Below are 19,435 nucleotides of genomic sequence, written 5' to 3'. Positions count from 1 at the left end.
TTGATAGTCATTGCGAATGCCAATCTAATAGGAAATTGAACGCGTTTGAATTCAATTGGCACGTCTGTGAGAATCATTGGTATTCCTGGCAGCAAAACATTTTTCATCAATTTTTTTAATGACCAATCGCGTGCCATTGCACAGCCGTAGTGGGTTCAAATTAAGAAGTAAAATAACAGGGGATCCAACTTTCAGTCGTAGAAGGTGTGGTGACATGCCTGGTAAATCCAGTGAGTTCAAAAACTCTGTTGGATAATTTACAGCATCGTTAGCATCGCAAATTGTATGATACCAAGCCACCTGGCAAGGTCTGCTGTATCTTGAAGTTTAAATCGTCGACGCCCACATTTTTTTGCTGCCAAAATGGCTCCTTCTGCTAGCCACGCATTATTTATGTATTGTGTGCGTACATCGGGAAATATGCGGTCAATGAGAGCATTTTGCGAATCAACGATAGTGCAGAAATTAGTGAGCAATTTTATGCATCCAGTATTTTTATAGACAGCATTTTTTCCATCGCCGATATCTAACAATGGTCCGAGAATAAGTCAGTACATGAATCTTGTAGCATTTGGACGCGTGTGTTTATTTTTAGCTGGACTTTTTCAACATTACGCCACAGTGGCGATGATTTCAAGCAAGTGTTGATCTCTTCAGCGTACGTTGAACGTGGAATGACGGGATAGGGACACCCTAATTACCTAGCGTTATGAAATATACTTTACGACCTATTATCATATCTACGAAATACACATAAAAAATTTCATAAAATTCGGTCGAGCCGTTTAGGAGGAGTACGAACACAAACACCGTGACACGAGATTCTTATATATTAGATATATAAGAATCTCGTATTATATATTCTTATGTATTAGATATTAGTAAATTGATTCCTACACTAATAGGTTTCAAAATTATCACAAGGAAAATAATTATTTGCGGTTTATGATTTTTTTTTCTACGCCGTAAAGTTTTGAACTCAGAAACTGCCTTTAAATTTCATTATAATTCTTTGAAATTATATCTCTTATTAGCAGCAACTGCATAGCATTGACTGTAGCATGATGAATTTAGTGAAATCGAAATAAGAAAACCACTAAGCAAAGCTTTCACAACTAAATAAAAAGTACGATTTTCATGGGGTTTTTTCCCTAGTGATAATGGTATAGCATTTAGTGAATTATAGACGATAAAAATCGAGTAATTTACTGAAAATAAAAATGCTGTGAAAAATGAGAATTAGGCAATAAAATTACAAAGCTTTTTTTGTATATGATGTTATTTGTATACATAAAATAATAATAATAAAAACAATCAATGAGCTTGTCTCCCAGTCCTATCCATATATCAAATTTTGCACATTTTTCTTCCATACGGAAACGCTTGACCTCTAGCTTTGTTATCAATGGTCAATCGTCCACCATGAGCCACCCTTTTCAATAGAAACAAAAAATTACTATTTCACTGTACCTTATCTATCGGAAAAACTCATGATATAGTTCACCAATCTCAACCACTAAACTGATTTCGGAAATTTTAATTTTATATGAAATCCCGTGACATATAGATTTCTTATCAATGGTCATCTGCTCTTCACTTTCCTCCACTTTTCTGAGAAATCGGAAAAAAAAAAGGTTCACTATATCTTCAGAAGAAGGTATTTCACTATACCTTCTTTATGGAGTGAAAATTTAAGACCTTGTTCACTAGAACGCTTTTGTACCGCTTTACGAAATTTTTGCTTCATATCAATATTCGTAACTTTTAAATACTACATCAATGCCACCTTTCTCCAGTAATTCGAATGATATCGCAAAATAAAACATATTTTGCGATTTTTAATTATTTTCTTCCGTTATTAGAAATCATATTAGTCGCAAAAAAAATCGTCTAGGGCAACGTAAAACAGTAAATAAAGAATTTTTACATTAAATTTAAATACTTGTGCTGCGAAGTGCATTGAATCCCCATTACAACGACCTATGTGCTAAATTTCATAATTGTCAGTGTGATCTGGGGGCACGGCAGTGCCCCCTCCAAGTCGAGCAAAAACATGCAGCACGGCCGTACTATCCTTTTCTCGAAGCAGTTCAGGCCATTTTTAACCCCCTATAACTTCGTTGAGGATAAAACTAGAAGCCTGAATTTTCAGTAACCAAGCAGGCATTATATAAACACGGTATATTTCAAATTTCATTAAATTTGAACCAGTAGTTTAAAAATTATAACTAGTCAAAGTTTGTGAATTTTGTCACTGACTGACTGATTGACTGACTGACCGACCGATCATCAAAACTCTAAGGCACTTCTAGCAGACATAGAAGCTTCAAATTTAGAATACAATTAGTGTTTAGTGTATAAATCAAGGAAAAACTAAAATATCCATGTAATAAGGGACGGATCGATACATTTTTCGAAGTTTCGAGCATTATCCATTTTGTAGGCAAATTCGTCGCCAAGTCGCCAAATGGTCGCCAAGTTTGTCACCAAGCTCTCGTATCACTGGCTCGGCATCCGGCAGCATCCAATACAGATTACTGTAAAACGGTCTTTCATATGATGACACTATTCTCGCTGGGAAAAATTAATTAAATCTCAAAATTACAGGTTTCTAACAATATCTAATTTAAAATAATTCAATTTGAAGCTGTGGAAGCTGCAAACGCAATGGGTGACTTTCAGAAAATCAATCTGGTAGAAGAAAGCAAACTGATCTTCAAAGTATGATCGCAAAACTTAATGTCGATCAAAAAAGAGTCTTCGATATGATCACAAATAAAATGGACACAACCGATAATAACGCTGACGTTTTACGCTGTTTTGTGAGTGGAACTGGTGGCACTGGAAAGAGCTTTTTAATAAAAACTCTGAAAATTTGGGTTAAGACTTATTTAAACAAAAAAAGTGGCAGTTAGTACTCCAACAGGAATAGCTGACTATACATAGAATAGATTGACTATACATAGACTATTGCAACTGCCTGTAGAACACAAGCAAATACCGAAGTACAAACAACTTTCTGATGAAGTGCTCCTTCTGAGATCAGATTTGAAAGAAGTAGTGTTGTTTATAATAGACGAAGTGTCGATGATATCCAATGTTTAACATATATTTACTTACGCTTATCTGAAATATTCGACACAAGAGACGATCAGAATGGGTAGTTTGGAAAAAAACATCTTGTAGTTTTCGAAGATCTCTTACAGCCTCCGCCGGTAAGAGAAAAGTCACCTTTTGAAAAACTATCAACTGCTGAAACTAACAAGTTATTAGGTTCCCTCAGTGTACCGAATCTGTGGACTGAACTGTTCATATACGATGAACTTACAATTAACATGCGACAGCTCAATGATTTTGACTCTGTTGAAATACTAAATAGAATAAGATTAAGTGTGACTGCACAAAAAGACCGCGACTTACTCTCGACTAGATTAATAACTCTCAAATCCAATTGAAATGAAAACAGATTAATTGAAATAATTGAACACCTCTCGAAACTTCCTGATGATATCGTTTGCTTATTATCTACAAAAAACATGTGTCAACAATTAAATACTGCAATGCTTAAATCTCTTCTACATCCCAAAATAAAACTTACAGCTGTAGATAGCATAAATTTCCCCAGATACCTAACAAAAAGAGCTCGTGAATGCATAAAAAAATATGAAGAGGCTTCTATGACTACAGGCCTGGAAGAGAACATAATTATAAAAATAGTAGCAAAAGTCATGTCAAGGCAAAATATTGACGTGAGTCTTGGTTTAGTTAATGATTCTATCGGTATAGTGCAAAGAGTAAAGGTTGATGAGGAAAATACAAAAAATAATTAAGAAAATATACATTGCATTTAATAAAGAACATGTTTACGAGCTTAGTCCGGTCAAAACTGAATTTGAAATTATTAATAGAGCTTATGTTCATCGCGAACCGTTTCCCATATGTATAGCCTATGCTATAACTATACACAAAAGTCACGGTATAAGTCTAAATAATGCACTGATGGATATTGGTTCTGCAGCGTTCACATCCGGTCAAGCTTACGTGGCACTTCCGAGAGTTACAAGTCTGGACGGCTTACATCTAATAAATGTCGACTTTGCAAGTATTAAAGCGCAGGAATCCTCAATTTGTGAATACAACAGACTAAGAAGCATTTACCGTCCAGACTTGTCAAAAATTGTAACATCAAAGCTTACGAGAAAAACCCATAGAGACAGAGACTGGGCTTTGAGAAAAACTGTGGCTGAATCTCAAGAAGTAGTACCGAAAAAGAAAAAGGGGAAGACTACATACAAAAATAAGAAAAGGACTATCTACAAAAAGAAATGAGATGCCATCAAAAACATAACTTGTAAAAAATACCAAGTCTCTCAACTCAGTTCTTCTATTGTAAAAAGTTGTGAGATCCATGTAATACCATGTCGTCCATTTATTCAGTCCCTACTTAAGGGTCCTTCTGTCTTAAGTTATTACGTAATTAGCTAACCTAACAACATCTTATGGTGACCATATCAATATTAAAAATCTTTTATTTTTTAAATAAATAGATTGACTTGGCAATCGCACTAAACAATCTAATTTAATATAATATGTTAATGTAATCTAATTTAATGTAAAGATACATTGTGTTTTCATGCGATGGCCAAGTCAATCTATTTATTTAAACCATAAAAGATTTTTAATATTGATATGGTCACCATATGATGTTGTTAGGTTAGCTAATTACGTAATAACTTAAGACAGAAGGACCCTTAAGTAGGGACTGAATAAATGGACCGACTTGGTATTACATGGATATATTTTACCGTGTATTACATACGGTAATTTATATATCTACTGTACCGTATATATATATATATTTAAAATATATTTTGCCTTAATATTTTTCTATGTTTAATTCACTGAGTATATACTTATGCCCGTTGTGACAAGAGTAAATTTATTTTTTGTGCACGCTTTCAATGATATATAATTAAGAATAACTTTTAAAAATAAAATAAATACAGACGATTAAGTCTTAAATATCTACTATGTTTCAATTTGTTGGATTAGAAGTAAGAATCTCCACAATTTTTTTTTTCAATTTTTTTAAACCTTAAAGTATGAATATTTAATTGACTGTAGGCTTTTACTGAGTTTTAACAACACGACTTGCTTCATATTCGTAAAAATGGGATTTTGCAATTGATTTTTCACTTCCTTTTCGATGAAGTAGAAATTCGAAATTTTGTACGCTTGCGGATTTTTATATTATCAAATTTATCGATTAATTCAATAATCTTTTTCTGTATCAATGGCTGTATTTAGTAATGAATTCGGGAATTAATTGTTTTTTCAATGCCATAATATTTATACTAATTAACTATAAATAAAAAATTAGAAAGAAGAAAATGATTGAATTCTGATAAAAAAATTAGTTTAATAATAAAAGTGCAATTTTAAAAACTACTTTCGAAACTGTTCATTTTAAAGCATTGCTATTCTTTATGTAAAATTACATAACAGAACAATACTGCTGTTCCATTATGTAGTTTTCTAGTGTGTTTTTTTTTATTTGATGTGTGAAATACATTATTGATTTCTTAGCCTGAAGTCTTCCTTTTATATTGTTGGGCGTCGAATTTTTTAAAGAATTCTTTAGCAAAATTCTTTTTAATAAGCAAATTATGAAACATATTTGGTAATAAATAAATAAAATTCGTTGTTGAATGATTTTACTTAATACTAGCCGCCTTTGGCGAACAGCCGGTTCGCCAATCTTAATGTTCGTTTAAATTTTAATAATTAAATATTTTACGCAATTCCAACTTTAATAGATTCTTCATCAAAATATTTTATAACTTCAAATTTTGAGAGTCATATAATTCCCTCATAATATTATAAAGGCCTTCAGTCATAACGTAATATGTATCTCTCTAATTTTCTGTTACCTCTCGTAGAATTTATGCTTTAAATTAAAGTGGAAAGAATAAATCTGCAATTAATCTAATAATATTTTTTACTGAAACAAAGCATTTTTTTATAATATGATTAGTGATAACAGAGTCACTGAGCGTTTAAACTTTATGGGCACTAAAGAATATCTTTCTTAATTTATGTAATATCTCAAGAATTTGTCAACAAAATTTTCTCAGATTCATCATGAACAGATCGATTAATTAACAATGTTTAATTTTAAATGCATCAAACACTAAGAAAATAAAACGAATCGTTTAAAATAATCGGTCGGAAACAGGTTTAAAAAAATTACTTAAAAAACGATGTACTTAAAACTATAAGCATATACAAAAAAATATATAACTAACATAAGTACATTTTAATTAAAAAAGCATGCAACTAACCTAAAAAAAATTTAAATCATCCGTTGATAATGGTTGTCATGTCAACAATCAGAACACAATGCGCAAGCGTGAATTTTCAACGCCAGTTACGGTAACGCAAATGCGTGAATTTTCAACGCCAGTTACGGTATCGCAAAGGCGTGAATTTTTCTACACCAGTTGGGGTAACGCTATGCAGATTAGACATTTTTAATTTCATTTATTCTGTGTTATTTTAATTCAAAAGTAATTCAGAATGAATCTGAAAGATGGATTAATTAACAATGTTTAATTTTAAATGCATCAAACATTAAGAAAATAAACAGAATCGTTTGAAATAATCGGCCGAAAAATGTTAACCCTAGCCTCATTACTATTGGGAAAAAAACTGAAGCCTTACTCATTTAGCGGTGGGGAAAATGAAAGAAGCGAGAAATTTAGTTTTTGATTAATAATTAAAATTACCAAAATTACCATTAATTATTAATTGTACCAAATTTGGTAGCTGTAGGTGAAATGACCTGGCCTGTAGAGCGCCAACACACACACACACACACACACACACACACACACACACACACACACACACACACACATTGAGCTTCATTTATAAGTATAGATATAGATTTATTTTATGAATACGGTAGGAACACATAGAGACATCTGTTCTAAGAATTTGTTTTAATAGTACATTAAATGTCGCAAGAACTTTACAGTACTGTTCTATGTACAATAGATTGGCTAAATGTACGATTTATTGATTGATTAGACGCTTTTAGCGATAAGCTGATGCACCGAGATAATTGATCACTAAAATTTTCAATTAAATATCTTATGTTGTTTGGATTTATTCCAATCAACATTTTTATTATGTTAGGTCAATCAAATTGAAAATAATGATATTCAGATTTTCAGAATTCAAATCAGTTTTTGTTACAAAATAATGAAATTTTTTAAAATCAAAGTTTGAAGAATATTTTATTGAACATGACTCATAGGACCGAGGGTCTGTACATTTTTCTTATTTTTATGTATGTACTACTAAAAATGAATAAAGCTGTTGAGGCCTGATTTACGTGGATATCCTGTATATATTAAACAATGTATACATTGAATAATACTAAATTATTGAATTATGATGCAGATATTTTAAAAGTCACAGACACCATTTTCTTGTATCTTTTTTTCTAGAAAACATCGTTTCATATTTATTTTATTTTATACATTTTAGAAATTAAGCTTTTCTAGGTCTCAAACACAGTGAGAATTTACATCCTCAGTGTGATGGCGTGATTTCCTGAAATATACTTTGATAATTAGAATTTGCGTTAAGAAGAGGATTGTAATTTGAATATTAAAAAAAAACATAAATATATTCGTAAATGTAACAATGACTGTTATCAACTTTGATCTCCTTCTAGAATTTTTTTTTCTTTGTATTATCGTTTGTGATACGTTTAATATTCGCTCATAATTCTTACAATTCTTGTTAGTAAATATGCTTAAAATAGTTTGAAAATTGATTAACTATAGAAAAATATTTATACATCAAAATCACTCTAATGATTGAAAAAATAATTATTTGAATTTTAAAATGATTTAAAAATAATTTTTTGTAAGTTATATTTTTGGAAGTTTTTTTTTGGGGGGGGGACGCCAAAATGTTATCTAGTTTTTAATTTTAAATAAAATGTTCAAAAAATAATTCCAAGATGCATTTTTAAATGATCTAGTCTCTAGAGCGCCAACACATGCACATATTCATCTTTATCATAATTACAGAAGACTGAATCTTTGCTTCTGCGAGCGCCAGACTGGAAGTTAAACTACCAATTGTCCAAAATAAATAAAAGAAACGAGGCTAATTTGTTTAGAAACAGTAAAAATGTAACAGATTATGGCCATTTCATGGTCATAATTGTCAATATATAAAATGAAAATATTTATTTACTCTTTTGTTGGTTAGAGACGAGAATTGTCTTTCATTATTCGACTCATTTGACTGAAGAAAATAATTCGCGTTTTTTGACAATTTGTGTTGTAATTTAATAAATTTTTGCAAATATTTTGTATTCTGAAATAACACGTGTTAACAATGAAATGATAATCTTCGCTGAAAATTTATTGTTTTGTAATGAAAAAAATTGCTTAAAATGGAAGGCCAGCTTGCTGAATCCAAAACTGAAATAATTTAATTAATGACAGGAATCTTTATTGATGCGAAATTCATTACAGAATATATCATGAGAGAAAGTAAAGTATTTTTTACTAAGACAAAAACTTATCTCATGTTGAATTGGTGATAAATCTGGAGACTGAGGAGGGCATGATATGATGTGGGCATGTCTGAAGTCAGATTTGGTTACAATCGCAATATGAGACTTAGTATTTTCATGCTCAAAAGATCCATTAAATATTCGATCATGGGGCTTCTGCATTCTGATTAATCTTTCTACATTCAAGATCTCATTATAACATTAATAATATTATTTTATATTTTATTATAGAAATTAAAAATATACAGGAAAATAATACCCTGAACTTTTTACAGTATCGCGTCATCAGTGTCTTAAATATAAAAGTAAAATTTACTGATTTTATAAATAGAAGAAAGCTATACATTTGAAAATGTAGAGAACATTATTCAAACTATTTAAAGAATGTCAGGGAACTTATTTGAAAATAGTATAAATTTTGCAAATGAAATATAATACCCATTCTGATAGAGCATGAGAAGCAGAAGTTGCACAGAAGCAGAGTGAGCAAATATAAACTTTTTGCTCTTATGCAAGTATTGAAGTGTTAGGTTCATAAAAAAAATGTAATAAAATAAATTTACTTTGGATAATAATGTGAAATTACGAGTTTTAAAAAAAACCCAAAACTGTAGCAATTGTTTAAGCATCTGAGATAGTAGGATTATAGAGGAATAAAGTTGTATTAACGATAATTTTAATATGAATAATTATATTCAGCATGTATACCAATCGACATATGTTATGAATCATGATACAAATTGACATATGGTAGGAGTCACGTTGCAGATAAAATAAATATAATCGTGCCATTTTTGATTTTGTGTTAGTGCGCCATTGGCGTAAAATCTCCAATGAATCATCTCTTAAAATTTAAGAGATCTCAACCTCTCTCTTAAAATTTAACGATACTATAATTTTTACTATAGACTTATAATCCATAGGATTTTATTATCTCCCACCTAAGGATAAAGGAAAAAAAGGCAAAAAATAGTGCACCTGCTTTAAGAGCAAAATGCATATGCTGACGTACAACGCAAAATTATTTATACCTACTTAAAAGTTATGGACATTTGTAAATTTCTATAAATACATGTGACTCATTTCTTACAGTAATGTTATAAATTTGAGAATAATGGCTGTAAGTTTAAAGCATCTCATTATTCAAGTACTATTTTATTCTAAGATCAAGTACTATTTAAGCCTTGTAATTTGTTGCAATTCTTATTCACCATTGTGGCTCAGAAAACGTGGTAGCAAAGTTTTTTATATAATTACTTCTAATTCCATAACATATGTAACAAATTCTAATTAATCTATGTTCAAAAATAATTTCCTAATCATTCTAAATCCAGCTTCACTATAATTTTAGCTTCTGAGTTACGTCTATTATTTTTTTCTGCGGAACGAATCGCTGTGTTGACAAATTTCTTTCAAGAGCTATATAAGTTCAGAATACTTTCGTTCTTTCTGCGGCGCTCTATATTTGACATGATTTAGACAATGAAATTTTGGCCAAAGATAAAAATTTATACATATATATATATATATATATATATACTGTTGGATGGTACTTCACTGTTGGATGGTATGTTCTGGCCTTTTCGTTTTTAATTTTAATTTTAATGCTGTTTTTGTTTTTATTGTTATTGTTTTTATTGTATTTTTACTTTGTGGTTTTTTTCTAATTTGTTATTTTGTATTTCCTTTCTGTTAAAATGGTATATCTCTTGAGCATAATTTCAGGGGATTTTCGGGTCACGAGGAATCATTATTAGACTTATGTCTGTATGTCCTCACAGAAAAAATCCCTTTATTTTAATCCCTGCCTGAGGGTGACCCTTGAAAAAGTCTTCAGGCCGGATTCTTTTTTAATATTTTTTTAATAATTTTTTTGGTTTAATTTTTATTTGATTTTTGTTTTTCCTATTAACTTGATTCTAATACTTTTGTATATATATATATATATATATATATATATATATATATATATATATATATATATATATATATATATATATATATATTGCTATTTTTTTATTATGTGCAGGCGTTCCGGTAATCTTTAAAAGAATCTTATTGTTGATTTGAAACAATCTTCAGTTTTTCGGCATTTTTTTAAATATCAGATATGAATTTACTGATTCCAATTCAAGATTATTTCAAAATATTCGGCTTGAAATTGCACTTTACATACCATAAAAACCAAGCCGTAAAAGAATGCTTTAAAACATGTAATTCTATTTTTATCACTTCAACTAGGCATTGTGTTCTGTCTCAAGATTTCTTCCAAAGAAGTGAATATGTTACAGTGAAAACCCGAAATCAGTCAAAATGCGAATTAACTAGGGAAAACACGTTCTAACTGACATTGCCAGGGAGAACCCGAATTATCTAGGAAAAACGCGTTCTGACTGGCAGCGCCAGGGAAAACCCGAATTAACAGGGGAAAATGTGTTTTCTCACTTACAACGCTAGGGATAACCATTTTATTCATGCTTTGCCTGATTTGTTAGACAAAATTATTTGCATATATCCAAAACTATTATATTAAACTATACTTAGTAAAACAGTATTTGAGGAAAAATCCTATCATTGAAGAAAAAAATACTTTCTTTGGATATTGTTTAAAACAGTACCGTTATTACAGATTATTTATTTCGACAATGCAAACTACTGTGACACTTAGAATTGCAAAGAGAATCAGTTTTCATACATAAATATCTCTTTGAAGAATAGTGGATAAACCCTTGCCCAGTTCCTATAGCTCTATTTTTTTTTTTTTTTTTTTTTTTTTTTGCTGCTGTTCTCAGAGAAATATCCTGATTCTGTTCTTGTTTTTTAGTCAAGAAAATTTGTTGCGATACATCGAATTCAGATCTAAATATCAGGGAATATGTTAAACTTTTGTATCAAACTTGCACCCTGAATAGATATGATCTACTGTATAAATACTTAGAAAATAATTTAAAGTTAATATAAATTGAATAAATTATATTTATTGAATAAATGCTAAACTAATTAACTACTAAATCCATCTTTCGTAAATTTTGTACAGGCCATCTTTATTTTTTCAAGCACTACACAGATGAGATTTCGAAAATTAGCTTTTGCTTTATCAACATCTGGAATTGGAACAACAGTATTACCTCCAGTATCAACCTCATGATGTGTTGTATCGGAGATCTTTTTTATTCGTTTGGCTTGTTTTATTAAATTTTCTTTGGCTTCCTCTCTAATTAGAAAAATATTGGTCGACTTCTTAGCAAGCATGTGCTCCCCTGATTATGTTTGCTCAGTTTCTTGTTCTTCTGCATTCATATCCTCGAAAATTTTCTGAAGCTCATCCTCGTCTTCGATAGTTTTTATAGTATCTGATGGCAAAGTTGAAGTTGTTCATTCCAACCCTTGTTTCAATCCCAAACATAGCTTTGTATGGTGATTGTTTAATTCCTGAATGTAGAGCTCAGTTTTTCATGAATTGGACAAAACGAAGACCACTTTGAAGTTTTATTATTCTTCAACCATAAAGCCAACATATTTTCTATTTCTTGGTTGGCCCTCTCAAGCGAACGCTGCGACTGGCTGTGACGAGGTGTTCCATGAACAATCTTCAATTCTGGCCAATACGTATGTGCCTGCTCTATAACTGAATTTACGAACTCTCTTCCATTATCAAGGAGTCCGAAATATCCAAAATATGCAAGGAGCCCGAAATATCCAAAATATATCAAGTACTTCACCACAACCTCTTCCACTCTTTCGCTCTGAAGTGGTTGTAGTAACACAAAATTTATTAAATGGTCCTGGTAAACTATAATAAACTTAAATTCATTATCTGCCTGAGATTGCATGTCAATCAAATCCACTTGGCAGCGACTATCCATTTCTGAGTGAATGATAAGTTAGGAAACCAAATCTTTCCTTTTCATATTTTTTTTTTTCTGTTGACATGTCTCACATATTGGTAAAAAAATTTGTGCCATCTCAGTGGTTATGTTAGCATATTTTCTTGAATTTTCAATTTTAAACCTGTTTCTACCACCATGTCCTTGAGCACTTTCGATGACATCAAAAATTTCTTCAACTGGTAAATAATATTTAATGGGCTCAGTTGAAGAAATCAACTTTTTTATTCAACTGATTTCAAGAATACCAAACCTTTTTAATTTGTAGTACTGAACAGAAGTCTTGCTAACGGCAGATTTTGCTTCTTCAACCTCAGATAAAAGAGTTTTGTATTCATCACGTGTAATCACTTTCAAATTATTCAGTTTTGTCTGTAAAAATTGTAACTGTTCAAGAGCGCAAAAAGCATTAACAATTTCTTCACTCATCGTAAATAAATCAACTAGCACAAACATATTCGAACAAGAATAAAATCGAACAACTTCACTTTGTTTTGAAAATTTCACGAACAAGAAATATAGATTCGTACGGTTTTAACTCGACAAAATCGTAAATAACTAGAGAAAATCCGTTCTCCTTAGCGCTGTAATTCGGGTTTTCCCTGACGCTCCCAGTTAGAACGCGTTTTCCCTAGTGAATTCGCGTTCTCCCTAGCGCTGTCAGTTAAAACGCGTTTTCCCTAGTTAATTCGCGTTTTGACTGATTTCGGGTTTTTACTGTAACAAATACATAAGTAACTTTTCTTTATGTCTTCACTTATTTTATACATTTACGTACTTTTCTTTCTCTTTGAATAACACCAGGAAACATCGTATGCGAATCAGCCTTTCAGGGTAGAAATAAATTTGAATGCAGTCATTTTGAAGGTTTGATGTTGAAAGGGAGTAAATTACAATGAGAGATCACTCAACAACTTTATGTAAGTTGATTGTTTATTAAGTTGAGATTTTATTTGTCCTTCAAGAGAATCGAAATAGCTCAATTTATAAATCTATGTTAATTGTAAACCAAGGAATTCTGTTTATTCATTTCATAAATTACTTCGAACATGATCTAATTGTTTCATTTGAGCTAGAGAGAGATTGGTTTACGAGCCTTAGTAAAATGATATTTCTTTTAAATAACCATTTCAATGAAATGCATTTTTCTCAATACACTATCCTTATTTCTAATATTATTTTAGTTTTATACGAGAGGAATTTGACAACTTTATCAACAAATTCGTAATATTTTTCATGATAATAGGGGAATAATTAGATAAAATGCCAAATATGTATACAAGAAGATAAATACTAGATTAGTGGAGAATTTAGTTAGTTCATTAATTCCTTGTTCCCCTAAATTTGTTTATTGCTTAGTTGATTCTGGAAGGTATTTCATAAATTGATTTTGTTGATTAATCGATCGAATCTAGTACCTATAAATTTATTGAGCTTTATTTATTCAGCTTAGATGGTGCACAGAAAATAAACGTTTAACATTTTAATTTCAGAACTGTTTTTAAATCTAGAAAAGGTAAATGCAACATTTCTATTAATTAATATTTTTTTTAGATATTTCAACTTAAAAGATTTTTTTATAGATATCTAACTTTATTTAAGAATTTCCATCTTTTGAAAGGATATCTGGAAAATGTAAGAACTTTTTTTCTAGTTGTTAAAAGTAAAATCCTTCGACAGTTTTGACGGTTAGAAATTACTGCAAAGTAAATATCTCTAATAGTGGATTTATCTGTAAAGAGATATACTTGCTTTACAGTAACCAAATAATTTTTATTTGTTTTTGTGATTTATTTAATCAATTTCAAGGAATATTAGAGGCGATATTATCCCTAAAGTATTAAGCTAATGAAATCAATAATGTTTTGAATAACAAAATGAAGTTAAACCCAATTGAAGATAGCCCCCCCCCTGAAGAAATACACCCTCTCATCCCCATGTGCACAATGCACGAGTCACATTTAGATAGCTGAAACATTAAAAGGTGTGCATAGTTCGATTAGCAACAATAATTCAAGGAGATAAAAGTTTATTGTCATTAGAACAAAGTTGATAATTTAGATTTGTGATACGATAGCTATCGAAAATGAAAGTACAGTTAAACATAATTTCACAAAATGAATTTTCAGTTTTTTTTCCTATGCAAAAGCTTTCCTTTCCTTTCTGTCTTTCTTTCTTTTTTTTATGATATGGAATTTACCAACATGTAATAATCATGCTATGTATTATAAAGATGTTCAAACTCATATTTTTTGAAAAGATGTAAAAGTTTTGCTTAATATTAAATGTCTTTTTCATCTACTTTAATTCTAGTAGAATTTCAAGAGATAAAAATCTGCGTGGAAAGTGCACTTAAATGCAGCATTAACTTTTTTTTAAATTTTAAGCCTGCTTTTTATTAAATAGTTTTAATTAAATGGAAAATTTATCGAAAGTTTATTACTAGATTAGGAAATATTTTTCTAATATAATAAATTTAATTTGTTTGCAATTTTCTTATTCTTATATTATTTTCTTATATTACTTAGTTTTTCACATTTTAGTATGTTACGGAAAATAGAAAAACAAGAAAAGGTACACATAAAACTCTTAACTGAAATAGAACATTAAATTTTATCTTTACGAGAAAAAGCGAGTTTCTGGCATCCTAAATATAAAACTGAAATTCCGAAAATGTGCAGAAAAAAATGAAACGATCATCGTTATTTATTTTGACGCAAGCTGAAAAAATGATTATCGATATATATTTGTAATATTATACTTATTTTTAGATATTTAGATGTGAAAAAAATTACTTGTGAGTAATCTTAAAAACGAATTCGAAGTAAAACAGCATGCACATTTAAAAAAAAATCAAATTCGAAATATTGAATTTTAGTATGCAATATATGTTCAGTAATTTTGATGGTATTTTTTGATATTTTGTTTGTAAAAGCAGGTAGTTTTAGTAGGTATAATAAAAGTAAAAGCTTAAAAAAATGTGCTTTTCTGATTCTTTTACTCTTTCTATTTTTATGAAACATATCTTAGATAATAAATGATACCATTGCGAGACATCAAGCAGTTTCATAATATCTAAGAAGATTTTTTATAAAACATAAAACTGAAATGAATTTATTCATATAATTTTCAATATTGCAGCTTTTTGGGGCATTTACACCGTTTTAGTAATGTGTTTATGAGTTTTGCTTTTCATTCGAGTTTCGACTATTTTCCTAATCCATAACACATTATTCAAAAATTGCATTAGAGATTTTGAAAAGAGAATTCAAGTCAAAAACACTTCAATCATCTGAAATTTTTATTTCCTAGTGGGAGAACAAATGTCTGTTTTTCATACATAATAATTTCAAGTTGATGAAAATTATTACTTTTTAAACCTTTCCGTAAAAAGAAACCAATGAGAATATTATTTCTCATAAGACATCTCCTTCTTTTTGGGTTCTTATAAGAAACAGCATCTCCTTAACACATTGTGCGCCTGGTGAGGGTGGAAGTAGGTAAAGTCCGCAAGTGGGAATGGCGGTATTTATCTTCGAATATCCTGTCCCTGACTTTGCTTCATAGGTGGTGACACTGGAGTGGGATAGAAGAAAAAGCCCCTTATCGGCAAAAATAATTCCGTCGGTAAAATTTTTAACCTGTCGGAAGAGAGAAGCGGATAATTGACTACCAAAGAATTTGATAATTTAAATCCCCACTTAAAGTTATTATATAGAAAATAGACGAAATAGATGTGTTTTATCTAAATTGAATGGCCGAGCAAAGCTTAAGAACTGTCTGATTCAATTGTCTTCTATTTAACTTGTTCTTTGCACTACAAAATAATTGCCCTAATGACTAGTTAATCAGACGACGCATTTCGCAGATTGTTTTAGGTCGGTCACCATTGGTTAAGAAATCAACGCCATGGAAGAAAATTTGAATGAATCGCTAATTTTATCAGCTGTTTTGACGACCTGTGGTGAAAAAGTGATAGAAAAAAGTGAGAAATTAATACATGGACATCTTTTGACTTGTTTTCTATTAATCAAATGTTTCTAAATTTTTAAGAAGAAGAAGAAGAAAAAAACACTTTTTATTTATCTAATTGTTTTTTTCTTGGGGCAATAAATTCGCAAGATTTTTTTAAATCTATTATATGTTATTTCATAATCTCTTGATTGAAATCTAATTCATGACTAAAGTCAGTCGAATAAAACCATAGACAGTTGTAGTCACCTTTCTTTAAAAAACAGGTGTGTTGAAAAGAGTTATTTTGTTGCAGTTGTATCATATGAATATTTACTAACAATAAAGATAAACGTGCGAGCGTGTGTGTGTTGGTGCTCTACAGGCCATAACGTTTGATCTACAGCTACTAAACTCTACATACAGTGGTAACCAAAATTGTGGACACCCTTGAAAATCGTTATGTTTTCTAACTTTGTATGCTTATAAAAAATGTTACATTTCAAAAAATGTAAACTCTTACATACCCTTTTAAATAGAATTAAGTGCTGATTTCAATTCCAAAAGTAAAACTCAAATATTCTCAAAACAAAAAAAGTTATTCTTATTTTAATCTGAATAACAAACACAGTGATGAAGTGGATTGTGATTTCTAACTTTCCTGGCAAATCACTGTTCTTGTTCTGCGAACCAATCAAATGTTATTAATTACTAGCAGAAGCTGATATCGTGTTTAAAATTGGAACAAGTCATTATTGTGCTTTTTCTGTAGAAGTATGCCTGTTTTTTATGTAATTAAATTGCAAGTTAGAAGTTTTGTTATACTTTTTAATACACTGTTGGAATTTTTGTAAATATTTCTAATACTTAGTCAAGAATCAGTGACATCAAATAAATGAATATATTGGTTTCCTAGAAAGAGATTATTGTGATACATGAATGTGGTCTTTTCTGTACTGAAATTGCAGGACAGGTGGGTGGTTCAGTGACTGCATCTGGAATCCGAAAATTTGGTTTACGATATCAGGAGACAAATTCAGTAAAAAACAAAGGAAGAAATTGCTGAAAAAGATGAATCACATCTGTTGATGACTGGAAAATAAAACAACTGTCTCCAAGATAGAAGAATATCATCAGTGGTCATCAGAAGTCAATTGAATGATGTTGGCATTTATGTCAGTTCAAGAACAATCAGGAGAAAATTATTAGGTATTGGATTAAGAGGTAGAATTGAAAGAAAAAAATTCTTATCTCAATTTAAGCCGCGTATAAAAAGATTACACAGTGGTCAAATGAACGCATTAATTGGGCAAATGATCAGTAATTACAAGTTATTCGGAATGATGAAACAAACATATCGTTATTCGGTAGTGATGGTGAAAATAGATAAGGCATAGAATAGGCGAAGAACTACATCCTGACTGCATTCAGGCAACTATGAAGAATTCAGTTAGTGTCATGCATGTCAGTAGACGATATTGGTATCCTTCATGTTATCGATGAGACATTAAATGCAAGAAAATACATTGATACTATTCTAAAGTCAAAATTTACACTTCCCATCAGTAATCTATTTCCCAACAACGCATAATTTATTTTTCATCAGAATTCAGCTCCTTGTTACATAGCCAAATATCGAAAAAGTAGTTTAGTACAAAGAGAATTGAATTGTTATCAAGGCCAGAAAACAGTCCTGACTTCAAAATTATTGAGAACTTGTGCCCCCATTTCATAACTCTTGTACATATGAAGCGTTCATCAAATAAAAGAGAATTCATTGAGGCTATAATTGTTTTCTGGCATCCTGTAATAACGAAGGAAGAGCTTAAAACTCTAGTCAGCTCAATGAAATATCAAATTGAAGCTGTAATAAAAAATATAGGCTACCCTACTAAGTACTGATAACTCACTTCAGTCATCAGCATTTAATGTATGTAGATAATAATTGCCACTCAACTTTTTTTGTATTGCAAATATTTGAATTTTACTTTTTGTATTGTAATCAGCATTAAATTCTCTTTAAAATGATATGTAAGAGTTTGCATTTTGTGAAACGTTACATTTTCTATAAGCATACAAAGTTAGAAATTATAAAAATTTCGGAAAGTGTCCACAATTTTGGCCACCACTTTATATAAATCTTTGCGGGTGGAAATATGCATCTTCGAGAGATGTTTCCGAAATTTTAATTAGAATTCTAATTAATTAAAAATTAGCTAAAGTTTGGCATTTCTCTGTGATAACTTTCGAAATTATTGCTGTTGATTAAAACAAAATGAGTTTTACAGCATTTTAAAATTTAAAATGATGCAAATTTAATTCCTTTATAATGATAACCTTGCACAATTTTCCTGAATTCTGACAATTTTTAAAAATATTTCTTTGTTTAATTTCCCACAATACATGTTTCCATAAATTTCAAATTGTTTTGATTGTTCATCAAATATCTAATCGCATGATGTTTTTTTTACCTTTGTTGAAAATGAAAGAAGTAAGAGTTTGTTGAATATTTGCATTGTTTATGAGACGAAATAAAAAAACAATTACAATACACCGAATCTTTTACATTACCCCGAAAATTAGAAGACTGATGTATCAGAAGGAATAGAAAAATGAGAACTTTTGTAGTAAATGGAGATGTCCTTTAACTATTTACTATGTTTAATAGCTAGTTTCATTATTAAAGAAATAAAAAAATTGTGTAAAATCCTCGAGGTGCGCCTTTTCACTCTCCAAATGACATATTTGCCAAAATTGATAACAGTAACAGTTTAGCTTGTAGAGTTCCAACATCTACACCCACTCACGCGCAAAGCACACACAGATAATCACCTTTATTGGTAGTAGAAATTCTAAAATTAATATATCACACTATTTTCAGCAACTTTTTCAGAATACAGTTTGTTACATATGTAAGCCGAACTCTCTTAAAAAAAAGTTGAAATTATAAACAATCTCTTAAAGAGGACTTTCCAAGTTGAATCAAATAGGAAAACATTTA

At 30.2% G+C, this 19,435-nt stretch overlaps 1 protein-coding gene across 1 annotated transcript; it reads right to left on the bottom strand.

The window, feature by feature from the left end:
* Nucleotides 1-12,021: 12,021 nt before the first annotated feature.
* LOC129975426 (KRAB-A domain-containing protein 2-like) lies at nt 12,022-12,462 on the bottom strand. The gene has a single exon (XM_056088489.1). It carries the CDS (start codon nt 12,460-12,462, stop codon nt 12,022-12,024), a length of 441 nt encoding a protein of 146 aa, XP_055944464.1.
* Between the last annotated feature and the right edge of the window lie 6,973 nt (nt 12,463-19,435).

This window comes from Argiope bruennichi, chromosome 7, assembly GCF_947563725.1.
Source record: "Argiope bruennichi chromosome 7, qqArgBrue1.1, whole genome shotgun sequence".
In the NCBI taxonomy this organism is placed as follows: domain Eukaryota; kingdom Metazoa; phylum Arthropoda; class Arachnida; order Araneae; family Araneidae; genus Argiope; species Argiope bruennichi.
Note: the sequence above shows the minus strand (reverse complement) of the source record. Positions and strands in the feature narration are given on the sequence as shown.

Excerpts from the sequence above, each read along its gene's own strand:
- LOC129975426 (XM_056088489.1), bottom strand. The coding sequence starts at position 12,462 with ATGGATAGTCGCTGCCAAGTGGATTTGATTGACATGCAATCTCAGGCA.